At 41.5% G+C, this 18,829-nt stretch overlaps 2 protein-coding genes across 11 annotated transcripts in view; one reads left to right on the top strand and one right to left on the bottom strand.

The window, feature by feature from the left end:
* Position 1: 1 nt before the first annotated feature.
* The window catches only part of ZNF613 (zinc finger protein 613), a 55,540-nt gene continuing 36,712 nt past the window's right edge, over positions 2-18,829 (top strand). For 5 of the 10 annotated variants that reach the window (XM_048223901.2, XM_044380028.3, XM_048223900.2 and 2 more), the window contains exons 1-2: positions 5-110; positions 1,684-1,810. The gene's annotated coding sequence lies outside the window, so the exon portion shown is untranslated. Of the gene's footprint in view, positions 111-970; positions 1,149-1,683; positions 1,811-18,829 lie in introns of all 10 variants that reach the window. The other 5 variants (XM_057314025.1, XM_048223898.2, XM_048223899.2 and 2 more) reach the window with 3 other exon arrangements.
* LOC130544166 (zinc finger protein 613-like) lies at positions 6,371-17,766 on the bottom strand. The gene is given in 5 exon segments (XM_057314660.1): positions 6,371-7,624; positions 7,626-7,984; positions 14,238-14,339; positions 14,617-14,743; positions 17,683-17,766. Coding segments are annotated over 5 exon segments (1,926 nt in total).

The raw sequence follows: 18,829 nt of genomic DNA, 5'->3' as shown, positions 1-18,829 counted from the left end.
TGACGTCATATTGCAGCGCCGGCTCCAGGCCGTTCGCCGGGAGGGGATTCCCCACTTACTGCCCTGAGGCGGGCGTCCTCTCTGCGCCTTTCGCGGGAAGGCACTAGACGGTGAGAAGCTATTGGAAACGCTTTATTTCACTTTATTTCTAGGCCACTTTAGCCACTGGGCCGCGAATTTGTAACATTCACCAGGGGCGGTGCATCAGGCCTGCCCACATATCTCCTCAGGAGACCGGCCAAGATGGTCGCGGACTTTAAGAGACTCATTTAGAGGATAGGGAGAAGCTAAGTGGGCGCGGCCCGCGCTGAAGTTCACCAGGGAGGGAGTTCGAGCCGAGCCTGAGCAACAGTTGGAGGGGAACAGGCTAGTATCCTAAGAATGCTGGCGGGAGGGAGCTGTGTGGAGAAAGCGGCATTTGCGGCCAGGCTAGATTTTAGAGAACCGCTGAAAAAGGCATTGCTCAGAGAGTGGGCAAACAGGATTATAAAGCTCTTGGTATGATTTGTGTGGGTGAAAACGGGGCACAAGGCTGATGGGGGTCAACAAGTGGCACAGCTACTAGAGAAGCGTGGCTCTCCCGTGGTTCTCTCCTCCGTGGTGGGAGGAATCAAAGACGCGGCAAGCTTTTCTTTCCCTAAAGATGAAAAATACCTTAAATCAAAAGCTCTGTAGGGCCCCTGGCTGGCTCAGTCATCGAGCGTGTGACTCTTGATCTTGGGGTGGTTGGGGGGGTAGATTGCACTTAAAAATTTTTTTAAATCTTAAAAAAAAAAAAAAAGTTTTGAGAAAAGTGGTTTTGTTCAGTACTGCAGCCCAACTGATTAAACTCATGAGCTCCCAGTGCAGAGCCCGCTCCCCAGTTACACAACCAGGCTTAGAGCGCCTTCCAATTAAAGGGATTATTCGTTCATTCATTCGGATGTTTATAAAATGCCTACTATGTGGCAAACACTGTTCTGCATGCTAGGGATACAAAAGCCAGAAATGCACGCAAAAATACCCTTGGCGGAGCTTTACATTCTAGTGGAATGCAGAATGTAAAATTGCTGGTTTGAATATAAAGTTGCAAGAGTGTTATGATTCCCACCTACAACGTGACCTACAATGCCTGGCAGCCGGACGTAACCAAAGATAAGTAACCAAAGGTGATTATTCTTAAGATCGAGTGGAATTTGCTTTGCTAGGTTTTGCGTTTTTGAGGGACCCATACCCCTTTCTTCCTCCTAATTTCTCTCTCTTGGAATGGGAATGTCTGTCCTACCATTGTATTTTGGAAGTGAGTAACTTCTCTAATTTTACAGGTTCACGGCTAGAGAGAAATTTTGCCTCAGGGTAAATTGCACCTGAAGGCTCACCCATATATGATTTAGACGAGACTTGGACTATATAGACTTCAGAGTTGATGCTGGGATGAGTTAAGACTTTGAGGGTTGTTGGAATGTATTTTGCATGCAAAAAGGTCATAAATTTGGCGGGGTAGGGGTGGAATATTCTGGACTGAATGTTTGTGTCCCCTCAGATTCACATGTAGAAGCCCTAACACCCAGTGTGGCTATATTTGGAGGTGGAACATCTAAGGCGGTAACTAAAGTTAAATGAGGTCCTAAGGGTGGGGCTCTGATCCCAGTGAGTTCAGTGTCCTTATTGGAAGAGACACCAGAGAACTCTTTCTTTGTGCAGAGGAACTGCAGAAATGCCTTGCGAGGGCATGGTGAGGAGGCAGCTAGATGTCTGCAAGCCGGGAAGAGTCCTGACCAGAAACCAAATCTACAGTAAACTTGACTGTGGACTTCTTGCCTCTGGAACTGTGAGAAAATGAATTTCTGTTTTTTCAAACACCCACTCTGTGGTATTTTGTTATGACAGCCAAAGCAGTCTAATACAATGGTGAATTACACTGCTTAGAAAATTAGACGAAATTTAACTTACTTTGCATTCTTTGGTTAAACCCAGTGTAGTCATGAAGTATTTATTTTTTATATATATTGCTTATATAAACAGAATCGTGGGAAACATTTGTGGGATTATGGTGGAAGGAACAAAAATTTGGATCAGGCAAATTTAACAATATGGGCTGACCATGAATTGCTTCTGGCTTTAATGTTTGAGCTCAGTTAGAATGGTTCTGCAGTTTGCTTGGTTGGTTGACTGAAACTGGACGCAAAGGTGGCCTACACTAAAGTTTAAATGCCAGAAATTTCTTCATATTTTGTAAAGATTCCAAAAGTATGTGGAGTTAGGAATACTAATGTGTAATTATCATGTAAAGCCAGTTTACCCATCCACTAAAAATATATCCCAGGAGCATCCAGAAGATAATTTCTTCAATGAAGCTGATCTGGCTACAGAAAATTGAAGTATATAAGATTCTGGTACTATACATGAAAAGGTATAATAACTTGAAGATACACTGATAAGTGAATGATACATGCTATAAACTCTAAAGGAACCACTTAAATAACAAAGTTATGCCTAATAAGCCAACAATGGAGATAATCATAAAATATAGTTACTCCAGGGGTGCCTGGGTGGCTCAGTTGGTTGAGCATCTGACTCTTGATTTCAGCTCAAGTCATGATTTCAGGTCCTGGGATCAAGCCCTGCGTTGGGTTCCCCACTCAGTGGGGAATCTGTCTGTCTCCCTCTCCCTTGCCCCTCCCCCTGAAATAAATCTTTTAAAAAAATATATAGTTACTCCCAAAGAAGGTAGAAAATGACAAAAAGGGGAGCAAAACCAGATGGATAAATAACAAATTGCACATTGTTAATTTGAACCTAACCACATTAATTATGAATGATCAAAATACCCTAGTAAAAAGAGATTATCAATTAGACAAAAATTTAAGGTCCAACTACTCTACTTTTTAAAAATTTTATCTATTTATTTGACAGAGAGCACAAGCAGGGGAGTGGCAGGCAGAGGAAGAGGGAGAAGCAGGCTCCCCACTGAGCAAGGAGCCCAGTGTGGGGCTCAGTCCCAGGACCCCAGGATCATGACCTGAGCAGAAGGCAGATGCTTAACCGACTGAACCACCCCGGCGCCACTAGAAACTTACTTTAAATATTAGGTTAAAAGTAAACCGTGTTGAGGCACCTGGCTGGGTCCGTTGGGGTTGTGAGTTCAAGCCCCATGTTAGATGTAGATATTACTTAAATAAAAGCTTAAAAAAAAGTAAGCCATATTAAATAGAGATATGAAAGCTATAAAAAGAAAGGCCCAATTCAAATTTCTAAAGATAAAAATTACAACTTCTGAGATAAAACATACATTTGATGGGATTAATAGGAGATTAGACATTGTATAAGAAAAAATTAGTGAACTTAATGGGGCGCCTGGGTGGCTCAGTCGTTAAGCATCTGCCTTCGGCTCAGGGCATGATCCTGGTGTTCTGGGATCGAGTCCCACGTCAGGCTCCTCCACTGGAAACCTGCTTCTTCCTCTCCCACTCCCCCTGCTTGTGTTCCCTCTCTGGCTGGGTGTCTCTATCTCTGTCAAATAAATAAATAAAATCTTTTAAAAAAAAAAAGAAAAGAAAAAGAAAAAATTAGTGAACTTCAAAGACACAGCAATAGAAACTATCCAAAATGAAAAACAGGTTGGGGTGGGTGGAGAGTCTAAAACCTAGGAACAGTATTTTAACCTATTTGTGTATGCAAAAGGAAAGATCAGTGAATTTTATGACAAGCCAAAAGAAACTCAAGTACAAAAGCTTTTATTAAAAAGAGAAAAAGTGCTTAGAGAACCTGAACTCAAACAAAAGAGAAAAGCCTTGAGTTCTTGGTGGGGGTGGGGGGGGATGGGGGGGGAGGGTAAAAGGTATTGTGAAGAATGCCTAGTGGAAATTGTTAACTGCCCACCACTCTCTGATCAAGATAGTGAATAAACAATATTCTGGGAGGGTTTATAAAATATGAAGTAAAACATGTCTTATAAACCCAACACATTGTTATTAACATGTTAATCATTCCTCTATGTTTTTGATCTAATGGAATACAGCTCTAACTATACAGTTACAGTTTGCTCAGTCTAGCATATATGTCAGCTTTAGTCACTTCTGATTGGTTTCAACACTGGTCACATTTTCCTGACCTATAAGTTTTGGCTGGATGACAAACACTGTCAACTTTATTATGCGGCAGTGGGGAGAGCAGGAGAGATCAGGATATTTTTGCACCCCTATATTCTTAAAGCTTGTTTTGGGATACATTGAGGTTACTTGAAAACAGCCTGGACCTCTCTGGCCCTGTTTAATTACTGAGTTAGTTAATTTTTACCTGGCCCTGCTTTAAATCTTCATTTAGCAAGACCCGACTGCTTATTGAATGAGAGTCAGTCAATTAATATTTATCAAGTGCCTACTCTATATCACATATTCTTCTAGCCATCTTGTGTATAGGGGTTAACAGAAGTTCCCTACCCTCAAGAAGCTTAGTCTAACTTTTACAGTGTGTAACTTACATTCAAGACCTTATACTTGAGCATAAACCTATAAAGTTGATACTGTAATATGCTTTGTATCGAAATTGATACAGTAATGTTTATACATGACCCAAGGTCTTTATATTCCATATCAAAATCTTTAACAATTGAGATGTTCTCTCCAAGTGATTCTAGTGGTGTTTATGTCATTGATTTTAAAAAATCACCTGTCTAAATGCCATTAAAATACCTCATCTACTGACAGGCCTCTACTTTCTCTCTGAGATCTAATCTAATGCCCTTTTTCAGATTGCAGTTTTTCCAGCAGGGGACTTGGTCTGAACCTCTTCCTGTATTAGTTTTATGCCAGCCCCTACCATTACCCCTGACTACGTTCAACTAATTATACATATCAGGAGTGCCTAGGTGACTCAATTGAGCGTCCAACTTTTGATCTCGGGGTCCTGAGTTTAAGCCCCATGCTGGGCTCCACAATGCACATGGAGCCTACTTTAAAAAAAAAATTACACATACTAGATTCTGAAAATACTTTCCAGGCTGGTTACGGGTCTCTAGTGTTTCAGTCCAGCACTAAATTCAGCCTGCTCTTCCAGCTTCTATGCCTATTTCAGGTCCAGTTCAAAGTCTCTCTGGCTTGATGCAGTACATCAGGCCAGGGTTGATTCTATGAAGATCTACTTTTCTCTTCCTTGTGTATGTAGGACTGAGTCCCTCTGAGCTGAGAGAAAATGGGACTAGATGCCAGGAAGAATGTCAGGGTGGTTCCATCATTGAGGCAAAAGGTAGGGTTAGATAGCGTACTACCTCCAAGGGAAGAGTGCAACTGGATAGTTATCTATGAGTTTAGAACTTCCAATTCCCAGCATTCTGAGAATAATAATTTTATTAATCCAGGAAGGAGGAGAACTAGGATGGAGGTAGTCATCTTAATCTGTATTCAAATTGCCTACCTTACTTTTTTATGTTTTCCAAAAAAATTACCAAGAGCTGTGTTGGAATGTATTTTGTTATTTATTTTATAAGTTTAAGTTACTAATTGTCCTTGGGCTTTTAGTCCATTTTGCAAACATGGTTTCTCTACCTTTTCAAGTTTAGAAAATTTTAAAAATCACTTTTACGACGACATTGTATAATGGTTGGTCTTACCTTTAAATTCAATTTATGTTCATTCAAAGGCATTCAGTTATATTCATGAGTTTAATAGATTCATTTCATTTTTGAAGGACTTCAGTTGCCTGAAATAAAACTTAAATCTAAAGCCAAAGAAATGCAACAGTTAACCATCATATGATATTGGGTGGGAACTGAAGATAATTTTAGAAAAAGAATCCACAAATGGGAAAAGTGAATATAATGTGATAATGTTAACCATTGATGTAGGGCAGAGACTAACTCCTCTAAATTATGGAATCATTAACATGGTAACTGGGAATGTGGTTCAAGGTATCCTGTCTGAAAAAGCCCATCAGGTGTATCATGTGATGTACAGGTCAAGTTGGAAAAGGTACATAAAGCTCTCAAACATTTCTCACTTTCAGAAGCCTTCTTTGCTTCACAAGAACTTTAGTATTTTGTTAAAGGTATTTCACAATTAGTGGATTAACAGTGTTTTCTCTGTGATTTCATCTGCTAATGGATAAGGCAGAACGTACCACTGAAAATCCTGCCACATTCACTGCCTTCTAACAGTTTCTCCCCAGTATGAACGGACACATATTGAGGGTAAGGACTTTTCCACCGTCATATTTCTACTCACTATAAGCTCACTGATGATCTGTGGTGATCACTGATGACAGACGGGGTCTGTTTTCCAAAAAACAGCTTTCCTAGCCTCTGCATTCATAGGCTTTCTGTTTATATATAACCATATAATCAGCTAGACATTATTGCTCAAGGCTTTTCCAAATTGAATGTACCAGTTTTTTCCTATGTGTTTTTTGTGACATAAAATAAGATGTAATTGACCACTGAAGGCACGACCACATTTACTGCATTCATAAGGCTTCTTTCTCGTACAGACTCTCTGATATCTCCTGAGGGTGCACATCTGACAACTGATTGTCCCACTATGACTGCATTCCTATCTGTGAGGAACCCACTGATGTTTGATGAGGTCTGAGAGATCATAGAAGGCATCTGCACAGTCACCGTATTAACAGGGCTTTTCTCCTGAGTGAATTCACTGGTATTTAATAAGCTGTGACCCTCTGTGGAAGAATATTCAACCTTCACTGAATTTACATGTTTCTCTCTTCTGTGTATTCTCTTATGTTTAACAAGGCATGACATGTGGGAGAAAGCTTTCCCACACTCATTGCATGCATAGGGTCTCTCTCCTGTATGAGTTCTTTGATGGACAGTGAGCATTGTCTTTGTAGTGAAGGTTTTCCCACAGTCACTGCATTTATAGGGTTTCTCTCCTGTGTGAATTCTCTGATGTTTAATGAGTCCTGATTGCTGTGAACAAGATTTTCCACATTCAGTACATACAAAGGGAGTCTTTCCTGTATGAAATCGCTGATGTGCTATGAGGCATGCCTTCTGGCTGAAGGCCTTACCACATTCAGTGCACCTATAGGGTTTCTCTCCAGTGTGAGTTCGCTGATGTATAAGGAGATTGCCTTTCTGAATGAAACCTTTTCCACATTCACTGCATATGTAAGATTTCTCTCCTGTATGGGTTTTCTGATGTAGAATGAGTTGTGATTTTCTGGAGAAACCTTTTCCACATTCATTGCATTGATGGGGCCTTTCTCCTCTTTCATTTCTCTGATGTATAATCAGCTCTGCCTTCCTGCAGAAGGCTTTGCCACATTCAGGACATTCATAAGGTTTCTCTCCTGTATGAGTTCTCTGGTGTTCTGTTAGCTTGAACTTTCTGGAGAATGCCTTCCCACATACACTGCATCCATGTGGTTTATTTCCTTTATGAGTCTTCTGATGTTCAGTAAGCTGAAATGTCCTGAGGAAGGTTTTCCCACACTCACAGCACTCATAGGGTTTCTCTCCTTTGTGAGTTTGCTGATGTTCAGTGAGCTTGAACTTCTTGGAAAAGGTTCTCCCACATACACTACATCCATGGGGTTTCTTTCCCATATGAATTGTCTTATGTTCTGTGAGCCAAGACTTCTTGAGGAAGGCTTTCCCACATTCAGTACATTCATGGGCTTTCTCTGTTTTTGTGTGTTTGATGATGTTTAATGAATTGTGACTTAGAGCTGATGGGTCTTCTACTTTCATGAAATTTAATTTCAGTATGAGTTTGCTTATGATTAGCACAGGGAAAGGATCTCCCATCTCCACTATACTCAGCAGGCTCTTTTATGTCATAGCTTCTACTTTGGTTGATTAAATCTAAGTGTGGCTTCAAAGTTTTTCCGTGTAAATGAAACCGATCGTGATTTGGCCTGAAAGGAAAATGACTTTTGCTCTGATGAACAATATTTCCACATGTGTTCAGTTCATAACACTGTTCTTTTCTCTTTGGCACTTTTGGGTTTTGTAAGTGCTGAGGCAGATGATAATCAACTTTCTGAATTTCTAGGAAAGAAGAGAATCCTTCTGTGACCATCATATGGAATAAAACTGCTCCAAAAATACTGTTTGGGGGGGCTCCTGGGTCACAGTTGGTTAAGCGTACAACTCTTGGTTTCAGCTCAGGTAGTAATCTCAGGGCTGTGAGATCAGGCCCCAGGTCAGGCTCCACACTGAGCATGGAGTTTGCTTAAGACCCCCTCTCCCTGGGGTGCCTGGGTGGCTCAGTTAGTTACGAGTCCTTGATCTCGGCTCAGGTCTAAGGGTTGTGAGATCTAAGGGTTGTGAGATCAAGTCCCTCATCGGGCTCTGTGCTCAGCGGGAAGTCAGCTTCTCTCTCCCTCTCCTCCCTCCCCCTGCATGCATGCTCTCTAAAATAAATCTTTAAAAAAAGAAAAAGGCTGTCTCTCCCTCTGCCCCCACTCCCCCACTCTTGCTCTCTTGTGTGCTCTCTAAAATAAATCAATACATCTTAAAAAAAATATATTGTGGGATGGCTGGCTCTTTAGTGGGAAACCTATGATATCAACCAAAAAGAAATTCCAAGTATATCCTTATATATATTCCTTATCTCTTTAAAAAACACACACACACACACAAAACACTTTTAGGGGTGCTTGGGTGGCTCAGTTGGTTAAGCATCCAACTCTTGATTTGGCTCAGGTCATGATCTCAGAGTTGTGAGACTGAGCTCCACGTCAGAATCTGCTCTGGACATGGAGCCTGCTTAAGATTTTCTCTCTCCCTACGCCCCTCCCCTCTCTCTCCCTCTCTAAATAAATAAAGCTTAAAAAAAACTTTTAGAATTGTAGTTAAATACACATAAGATAATATTTAGCATTTTAACTATTTTTAAGTGTACAGTTCTGTGTCATTAAGTACATTCACATTGTGGTGCAGCCATCACCACTATTCATCTCTAAAACATTTTCATCTTCCCCAACTGAAAAACACTGTACTTGTTAAACACTAACTTCTCATCTGTTGGAAATGTTTAAAAATTGGTACTCATTAAACACTAATTCCTTATCTGTTAGAAATGTTTAAAAACACAATAATATAAAACACAAACAAATCAAAAGATGACAGCTATCAGTGTAAAACAGGGTAAATTCACAGTGAATCAAGATTTGTCTGCTTTATGGCACCTAGGTGGCTCAGTCGGGTAAACAACTGCCTTTGGCTCAGGTCATGATCCCAGAGTCCTGGGATCGAGCCCTACATCGGGCTCCTTGCTCAGTGGGGAGCCTGCTTCTCCCCTGCCTGCCAGTCCCCCTACTTGTGCTTGCTCTCTACCTCTCTCTGTCAAACAAACAAACAAACAAACAAATAAAATTGTCTGCTTTATACGTAGGACCCTGGAGACAGTAAAATACAAGGAAGTCACTAGCAGCATCAGATCACAGAGGCTGGAGAGACACCTGATTCAAAATGGTGACAGATGGCTATTCACTCATTCCATACATTCTTCTTAAGTGGCTAGTACCGTATACCAGGCATAGTCCTAAGTGTTAGGAAACACAAAAATATTCTTTATTTTCACTGAAGTCAGATTGTAGGGGTGGAAAGAGAAACAATAAACACGCAAGAAAAAGAATAAAGTAGGCAGTTGCAAATGTAACCCTGGTTTGAGGAAGCATAGGAAATGAAAATTCGAAGAAATCTGGATGTTTTGAAGGGTGGTGGTAGAAAAACATTTCTGTGTTTCCCACTAATTTCAGTCTCCTTTACTGTGTGTTAGGACTGCAGTTCATCAGCTAGGGTCACAATAGCACTCTTTGCATAAAGACATAGCCACAGAATACCCATATTCTAATAAAACCAGACTTTCCGAGGATTATATTGAAAATCCCTTCAATAAAAACCTGGCATTTAAGAAATGCTTGACAGAGAGATGGAAAAGTGTGGTCTCTCCCCAGCCTAGCTATAGTCGTTTGATAAAGAAATAAATGGATGACTAAGCTGCATTTTCTTGCACAAGGAGGAATGAAAAACAGGCCCTTGACTCAAGAGTGGAACTCAAGTATCTCCACATCATACAGATACAGTATCTTTAGGAGTGGCTGGTGTGACTGGCGCACAAAGTATAATGGGAATTCAGAGAAGAAAGATACTACTATATTTTTGTGTAGCATAAACCACTCATGGAAAGGATTCAAAGTGAAAGAATACCTATTGTTTGAGTGGGAAAAACAAACAAAAAATGACATCCTTATCCCTGAGTTCTTATCTTGATGCTTCAGCAACTCTCAAGACAATGTTTATGGCTTTGTCTTTCACGAAACACTTGCTTATCACGTGCTTTCTCCCTGCCATGTTTGTTACACACTCATGTGTTGGTCCCTAATTGTCCAAGACTCTTGTTTTCTTTATCTGGATCTAGTCCCGAGAAGATCTCATCTGGTCCAGATTTCTATCTCCACACCTAACCTCTCCCTGAACTTTCCAGGTACATCAAACTGTAGCAGAAAGCTCTGCTTGGATGCTAACAAGCACATCTAACTTAGAATCTCCATTATACAACTCCTGATTTCCCAGCCCAAATCTCCTCCACGTATCTTCCCTGTCACAGCGTATGACAACTCCACTCAGGCCAAAAATTCTTAGCATCATCATTCATCGTTTTTTTTCCTATTCCATGTTATGGGCTGAATTTTGTTCCCCAAGGAGATATATTCAATTGCTAACCCCCTGGTACCTGCGAATGTGACCTTTTTTGGAAATAGTCTTTGCAGATATAATCAAGTTAAGATGAGGTCATACTGGATTAGGCTGGGCCAATGACTGGTATCTTTATAAGGAAAGGGAGATTTGGACACAGACAAAGAAATATGCACAGAAATGACCATGTGATGACAGATAAAAAGATTGGAAAGATGTTTCTACAAGTCAAGAAAGGCCAAGAATTTCCAACAACCACCAGAAACTAGAAAGAAGCAAGAAAAGGTTCCTGTCTCTACTCTGGAGGAAACATGACCTTGATTTCTGACTTTTAGCATCTAGAACTATTAAAGAATAAATTTCTGTTGTTTTAAGCCACCCAGTTTGTAATATTTATTATGCAGCCATAAGAAACTAACATACCTGATATCTACTTTGATGGCAAATTCAATCAGCCTTCGTACACACACACACACACCCACACCCACCCACACACACATATATATATATCTCCAGAATCTTCCAGTACACCTCAAGCCTAGTGAAGTCACCAATAACTAGGTCTCCTATCTGGCTTTTTGTTTCAACTCCTGCCCTATACCAGCATAGGATTGACTATACCCATAGTGAAAGTGACACTTCTAAAATATAAATTATATTATCACTGTGTTAAACTTTAAACTTCCAAATGTTTCCTTACTTCACCGGAGTAAAATCAAGTCCTTGAAATGGACTATAAGGCCCTATGTGACCAACCAACCTATCACTACTACTCCATTAACTTCATCTCCAATAATTTTCCCTTTTGCGCACTCTGCTCTATCCACACAGGTTTCCTTGATGTTCTTCAAACACACTCTTGCCTCTAGCTCTGCACTTCCCATTCTCTTCATTTTTCATCCAGGAAACCTACTCATGTCACTCATCCTCTGCTCACAGGCATCTTCTATTATACAGGCATTCCTATTCGTAAAAGGGCAGGCCCCAACCCCATCACCCACTGTTCCACTATGCCAATGGATTGGTGTTCACAGCCCTTTTCACCACTAGACACAGTTTCTATGTATTTTTGCCATATTTTAAATTCTGATAAAATACACGTAACACAAAATTTATCATCTTAACCACTCTGAGGTTACGGTTCAGTGGTATTAAAGATATTCAAATGTTATGTAACCATCATCACTATCTATCTCCATTATTCTTTTCATCTTATAAAACTGAAACTGCATATTTGTTTTTGTTATATTTATGCCTCCTCCTTTTTGAGTGTAGAGACTTAGGTCTTTGAAAGAAGTGAAATTTGTGTCATGGATGGTAATATGGTCAACTGGGACTTAATGTCATCATTCTATGGGGAGAAAAAGGAAAGCTTTAGGGAAAAGAATCCATCAACGAAATCTAACTTGAACTACGAAAGATTAAAATTAACAAACATACAAAGGAATTACAGTAAAGCGGACATGAGGCTTTAGGCTAGGAACTGAGAATGAGAAATTATATAAAGATCTTTCCTAATTAAAGAAGAGGAATAGCAGACACCTTAAATACCCCAGAGAGCAGACAAGCCTCAAGGTAATCCCAGCATGGCCAGGATTTAAGATGTATAAAAGTAGAAGAGAATCTCAATATTTTTTTATTATTTTTTTATTTTTTATTTTTTTTAAAGATTTTTATTTATTTTATTTGAAAGAGAGAGAGACAGGCAGCGAGAGAGGGAACACAAGCAGGGGGAGTGGGAGAGGAAGAAGCAGGCTCCCAGCGGAAGAGCCTGACATGGGGCTCGATCCCAGGACTCTGGGATCACGCCCTGAGCCAAAGGCAGACACTTAATGATTGAGCCACCCAGGTGCCCCAATTTTTTTTTTTTTAAGATTTTATTTATTTGACAGAGACACAGCCAGCAAGAAAGGGAACACAAGCAGGGGGACTGGGAGAGAAGCAGGCTCCCAGCAGAGCAGGGAGCTCGATGCAGGGCTCAATCCCAGGACCCTGGGATCACGGCCTGGGCTGAAGGCAGATGCTTAACGACTAAGCCACCCAGGTGCCCCGAGAATCTCAATTTTTAAAAAGATGATGGGGCACTTGGGTGGTGCAGTTGCCTGGGCATCCAGCTCTTGGCTTTGGCTCAGGTCTGATCTTGGGGTTGTGAGATCAAGCCCTGTGTTGGGCTCTGCGCTCAGTGCAGAGTCTGCTTGGGTTTCTCTCTCTCCCCTCTGCCCCTCCCCTGGCTCACTTGAGCTCGTTCTCTCTCTGGAATAAATAAATCTTAAAAAAGAAAATGATGAAACTGGAAACTAATATGTCAGTTATACCTCAACAAAAACCCAGGAAATATTTTTTTAAAACTTTAATAAAGAAGATAGGAAGGGAATTTCTTACAGGAAGACCATTCTCCTTTGTAAGTGTGAACTCTGAGGGAGCTGCCATGGAAACAGGCTGGCTACAGTTGACCCTTGAACAACACAGGGGTTGGGATGTCAACCCTCTGGGCAGTCAAAAATGTAACTTTGACTCCCCCAAAACATAAATAGTAATAGACTGTTGACCAGAAGCCTTACCAATACGAAACAGTCAGCACATATTTTGTATGTTATACATAATCTATACAGTATTTTTACAATAAAATAAGCAGAGGAAACAAAATGTTATTAAGAAAATCATAAAGAAGAGGGGCGCCTGTGTGGCTCAGTCAGTTAAGCTTAAGCGTCTGCCTTCAGCTCAGATCATGATCCTGGGATCGAGCCCCGCATCAGGCTTTCTGCTCAGCAGGGAGTCTGCTTCTCCCTCCACACCTCCCCCTGGCTCGTGCTTGTGCTCTCTCTCTGAAATAAATAAAATCTTAAAAATTATATATAAAAAAAGAAAATCATAAAAAGATAGTTATTTATAGTAGTGTATGGAAAAAAATCCATGCAGTTCAAACTCATGTTCAAGGGTCAACTGTATATAGATTAGACAATGTTAAAGGAGATCTCAACTTGGAAATCTCCACAGAGAACAAGAACTCAACATTTTGAATAAAATAAGATTTTAAGGCCTTTGAGATAGAGCAGAAAATAAAAGGAGAACCTTTAAAGAAGCTCAGAGTGGGGAAAGAGAAAAAGAAGCAGATTAAGTGTATATTAACAAACCAGGTTACCATGGGGGCAAGGCATCCTAGATGGGGCTGGATGTTAGAGAGGGAAATAAGTATTTCCCAATGGGGCAGGAAGTTGTATTAGTCAGAAGACAACAATGAATTCAAAGTTTTCTCTTAGCAGAGAGACACAGAAAGAGGAATTTCATAGCAAGAGAGGTGAAAGGAACTCTGACAAGTGAAGAAGAATGGGAAGATGTGGAAATCTAAGCAAGAATAATCCTAGGGGTTTAAGAAGAAATAAGGAGGGATTAGTTCCAAAAAGAGACAAAAGAGTGTATTTTCCTCTAAATTCCCACAAAGAAAAAGCTCTCATATGGGGAGAGGGATACATAATTCAATTTCTGTATCCTCAGACACCCTCACCATTATGATGCCTTCTCAAAATGACAAGAAAGTGACTTCCACAGCCTCCCCCGGACCCCCCAGCCCCTGCCTTGCTGGTTTTCTCTCACTTACGTGGATGGGTTTGACTTTGGACTTCATCTTCATCTTCTAAAATCCATGGTGGTTCTCCTTGTTCCAATTCAGAGAGTACATCTGGTTGGCTGGCTTGATACCCTGTTTATGGGAAATGACAGAAGACTTAGGCTCACTAGATTGCGCTGGGCTCTGCAAGGATACGAGAATAGTATATGTTAGGGACTACACAATTTGCATGTTCACAAATCAAAGGCTTTTCTCTAAGATAAGGAGAGGTTATACCTTCTCTTCAGGGGCCAGGGAGGGAACAGAGAATCTACACTTCAGAGCAGCACAGATATGCCACAACTCAGAAGCTAAGAGAGGAAAGGCCACTGACTGGGCACCGTCTGAGTGACAGGGGAGCTGTCCTCACCCACTGACACCAGGTTCCTATAGTTCTCCAACATCACATCCCAGTATAGCTCCTTCCGGGTGGGGGCCAGGAGCTCCCACTCCTCCCAGGTGAAGTCCACGGCCACATCCTCCAGTGTCAGCGATTCCTGTAACGACAGATCCTGTTTAATATGAGCACTTCCCTTTTATTGAAATGGAAGGTGTGAGATAATAGAAAATATATATACTGGCCTCTGCCCCTGGTTCCTGGCAGAGCTCCTAAAACTCCTATAATTTCCTAGGTGATAAGGGCCCTAGGATCATCTTCTGTTCTATATTTAACCCCAGTTTCTCACACAGGGCTCCTGAAACCCTTATATATTCCTAAGCGTTAAGAACAGTATGAGTGTCTTTGTTCTAATGGGGCAACTGGTTGGGCTCCTAGATAGTGCTGGTCACCAGAAAGACCAAGCCATGATTAGAAGCTTGGAACTTTCGAGGGCGCCTGCGTGGCTGTCGGTTTAGCGTCTAACTCCTGGTTTTGGCTCAGGTTATGATCTTGTGGTCGCGGGATCAAGCCCTGTATGGGGCTCCACAGTCTGCTTCAAATGCTCACTCCCTCACCTTCTGTTTCTTTCTCTGTTCGTGCTTGCTCGTTCTGTCTAAAATAAATTAAAAAAAAAAAAAAACTTGGAACTTTCAGACCTGCCCCCCCCCCATTCTCTTGAGAAGGGAGAGGGGCTGGAAATAGATGTAATGATCAGTCATGCCTAGGTGAGGAAGCTTCCGTAAAACAGCAAAAGTATAGGGTTCGGAGAGCTTCTGGGTTGCTAAACATGTGGAGGTGCTGGGAGAGTGGTGCCTGGAGAGGGCATGGAAGCACCATGTTCCTTCCCACATACCTCACCCGACATATCTCTTCCACCTGATTGTTTATCTCTATCCTTTATCATCATATCCTTTTATAATAAACTGGTAAATGTGTTTCCCGAGTTCTGTGAACCACTCTAGCAAATTAACTGAACCTGAATTTGAACCCAAGGAAGGGTTGTGGAGAACTTCCAATTTGTAGTCAAGTCAGACAGAAGTTGTTAGTAACCTGGGGAGCTACTGTTTCCAGTTCACATCTGAGTGGGGAAGAGTCTTGTGGGAGTGAGCCCTTAACCTGGGATCTGACACACTAATTCCAGGTAGATAGTGTCAGAATTGATTTGAATTGTAGACAACCCAGCTGGTGTCAGAAAATTGCTTGGGGGGAGTGGAAATCCCCACACATCTGGCATCAGAAGTGATATAAGTGTGGTAGTGATGTGAGAGTAAAGGGGACACAGAAGGGCGAGGTTTTCCCCACTCGAGAAATGTGAAGGAAGTTGTTCTGCTCATTTTCACATTGTAGGCTACCTCGGTATTCTTATTTTATTTCAGTTAATCACAAAAGTAGAAAGTCATTAAAATATTCCGTCATCCTTTCATTCAACAAATCACAGATTTCTGTAATATGCAGCCATTAAATCCTCTCGCTAGCCTGAGGTCATTTGCAATATATGTGTTTTAGCACCTTTTTGTCAATCAAACTGTACTAAATGCTAGTGACATCAGAATGACATAGTATAATTTCACTCATGTAAAAATGTCTTAATCAAGGGGCGCCTGGGTGGCACAGTCATTAAGCGTCTGCCTTTGGCTCAGGGCGTGATCCTGGCATTCTGGGATCAAGCCCCACGTCAGGCTCCTCCGCTGGGAGCCTGCTTCTTCCTTTCCCACTCCCCCTGCTTGTGTTCCCTCTCTCAGCTGGCTGTCTCTCTCAGTCAAATAAATAAATAAAATCTTAAAAAAAAAAGTCTTAATAGATGTATTTACCTACACAGATTCTTGTATATGTATGCACACACATGCATGCACATATAAACCCATAGATATAGATGTCCACACAGGTAAATGCCCAGAACACAGGAGCACACAACCAAGCATTTGTTTATGATGTGTCAGAGAATTAAGGGGGGGAAATGTATGGAGGGGAATTTTATCACTATGTGTACTAGATAATGACTCTTTTACATTGAAAATGTGTCCTGAGACTGGTTCTTTCTTTCTTTTTTTTTTTTTTTTTTTAAGATTTTATTTATTTATTTGACAGAGAGAGAGGCAGAGAGAGGGAATACAAGCAGGGGGAGAGGGAGAGGGAGAAGCAGGCTTCCCACTGAGCAAGGAGCCTGATGCGGGGCTCGATCCCAGAATGCTGGAACCGGGACCTGAGCTGAAGGCAGACGCTTAACGACTAAGCCACCCAGGTGCTCTGAGACTGGTTCTTTCTGACACCAAATATGTGGTGTCTTTTACAGTACCAATTTTCCAAGTCTCTCATTCTCCAACACTGGGTGTCCTATAATTCAATCCTATCTGACACTAATTACTCCTACCACTCACGAAATAAGAGGGATTTAGGAGCTCTGCCAGGAACGGAAACAAAGACCAAATATATATATACATACACACACACACACACACACACACATTTTATTGTGCCACAGTGAGTCATTTGTGTAATTAAAATAAAGGCAGTAAAAAGGTGGGAGGTAACTACTAGATTTTGAACACAGAAGTAAAGGCTCTGTATTTTCTGAGATAAGCTGAAGTTCCAAAATAACCTTTGTGGATCTCAACAACCCAAGCCATTACCAGACAACAGAACTTGTAACTCCCTATGGCCAGATCTGTACTCAACCACCAGTTTAGCCACCTGTTTACAGAGGAATTCTGGAAACGTACAAACTTGCCATTTTACTGGCACCTTAGGTTCTACTCAAGGATAAATCCAGATGGCAGCAAGGGTGGGTATGCAAGTCACGAGGCTGTGGGCTCCTCAAAACCTGTCTACTGAATTCTACTTGATCAGGTCCCACCAGGGACTCAGAATAATCATGTGAGCAACAGCCATGCTGGTACATCGATTAGGAGAAGGCTGATGAGGACACAGAGCTCACCATATCACCTCTGGAAAGAAACCATCAAAAACTGTTCCTAAGACTTAAGTGCCATGAAGTGGTGACCTCTCCTGAGGAACTGATCCGCTTTGTCCTGAGTCAGTGCCTATGATGTAACTTACTCTGATTTTCCGGTTGCAGTGGCTCTCAGAGGTAGGAGAAGCGCTCTGATGGCTTATGTCACCAGCAGGATCCTGCAGAGCCATATGCTATATTCCAGCACTGGTCATGTAGGAACTCTAGGAACATGTTCCTGATCCCACTCTGTCCTGATTTTGAAGGTATAGTCTATTTCTCCCCAGAGCCCATTTTCCCCAATTTATGCTTTTTATTTAGTTGAACTGATTTTTTTCAGGCCTCCACAAATCCACGAAGGACTCAAATTATCAATAAAACAAACCAAAAGTCACCTGGGCTTTCATCATTTTCTTCTGTAAGAAATGCCAAGTAAGAGGGATGTTAGTCTCTTCTGATCTGCACTAATTTTCTGTTCAGAAATCTCAAGTCTTAGGACGAGGATGTCCCACAAATGCCAAATGCAACTCCAGAAGCCTCCTGCTCGTGCTTTACTGGATCTCTCTTACTCCTGGGAATCCAGGACCTGGGGATGAAGAGCAAGTTCATTTTGGATGACACATTCGCTCTGGGCCCAGATGCTGACACTGCTGCTGTGCACCCACCTTAAGTCAAAGCCAGTAATTGTAACTGTCTCTTTACTTGGTGCCCCCAAAGGCTATATAACCCTGGGGAAATAAAACATAACAGTCTGAATGTGGGGGAAGTATGCCTTTCTTCTGTGAAGTAGAAGTAGCATGAGTGAGAAAGGGAAGGTGGAAAAGAAAGGTTAGTTTGTGGACATATTTTCCCTTAAAATCCACACCCATTTGTACTGGGTTGAATGGTGACCCCCCCAAAAAAAAGATATGAACCTATGAATGTGACTTCATGTGGAAAATTACATCTTTGCAGGTATAATTAAGGATCTTGAGATAAGAAAATCCAGAAGTATCCAGATGGGCCCTAAATCCAAGTCCCCTTGTACCAGACACAGAGGGAAGATGAGACCATCTGAAGACAGAGGCAGAGAGTAGAGACATGTTGCCACAAACCAAGGAACACCTGGAGAATCTGTTAGAAAAGGAGAAGGAAGTGAATGGATGTTAGGCAGATGCGTTGGGAATACCCAAGACCACCCCCAGGTTCAGTGATTAAGTAGGACTCACGGGCCTCAGCATATAATTTATTACCACAAAAACATACAAAGCAAAA

Source organism: Ursus arctos, unplaced genomic scaffold (assembly GCF_023065955.2).
Source record: "Ursus arctos isolate Adak ecotype North America unplaced genomic scaffold, UrsArc2.0 scaffold_19, whole genome shotgun sequence".
Classification (NCBI taxonomy): Eukaryota; Metazoa; Chordata; class Mammalia; order Carnivora; family Ursidae; genus Ursus; species Ursus arctos.
Note: the sequence above shows the minus strand (reverse complement) of the source record. Positions and strands in the feature narration are given on the sequence as shown.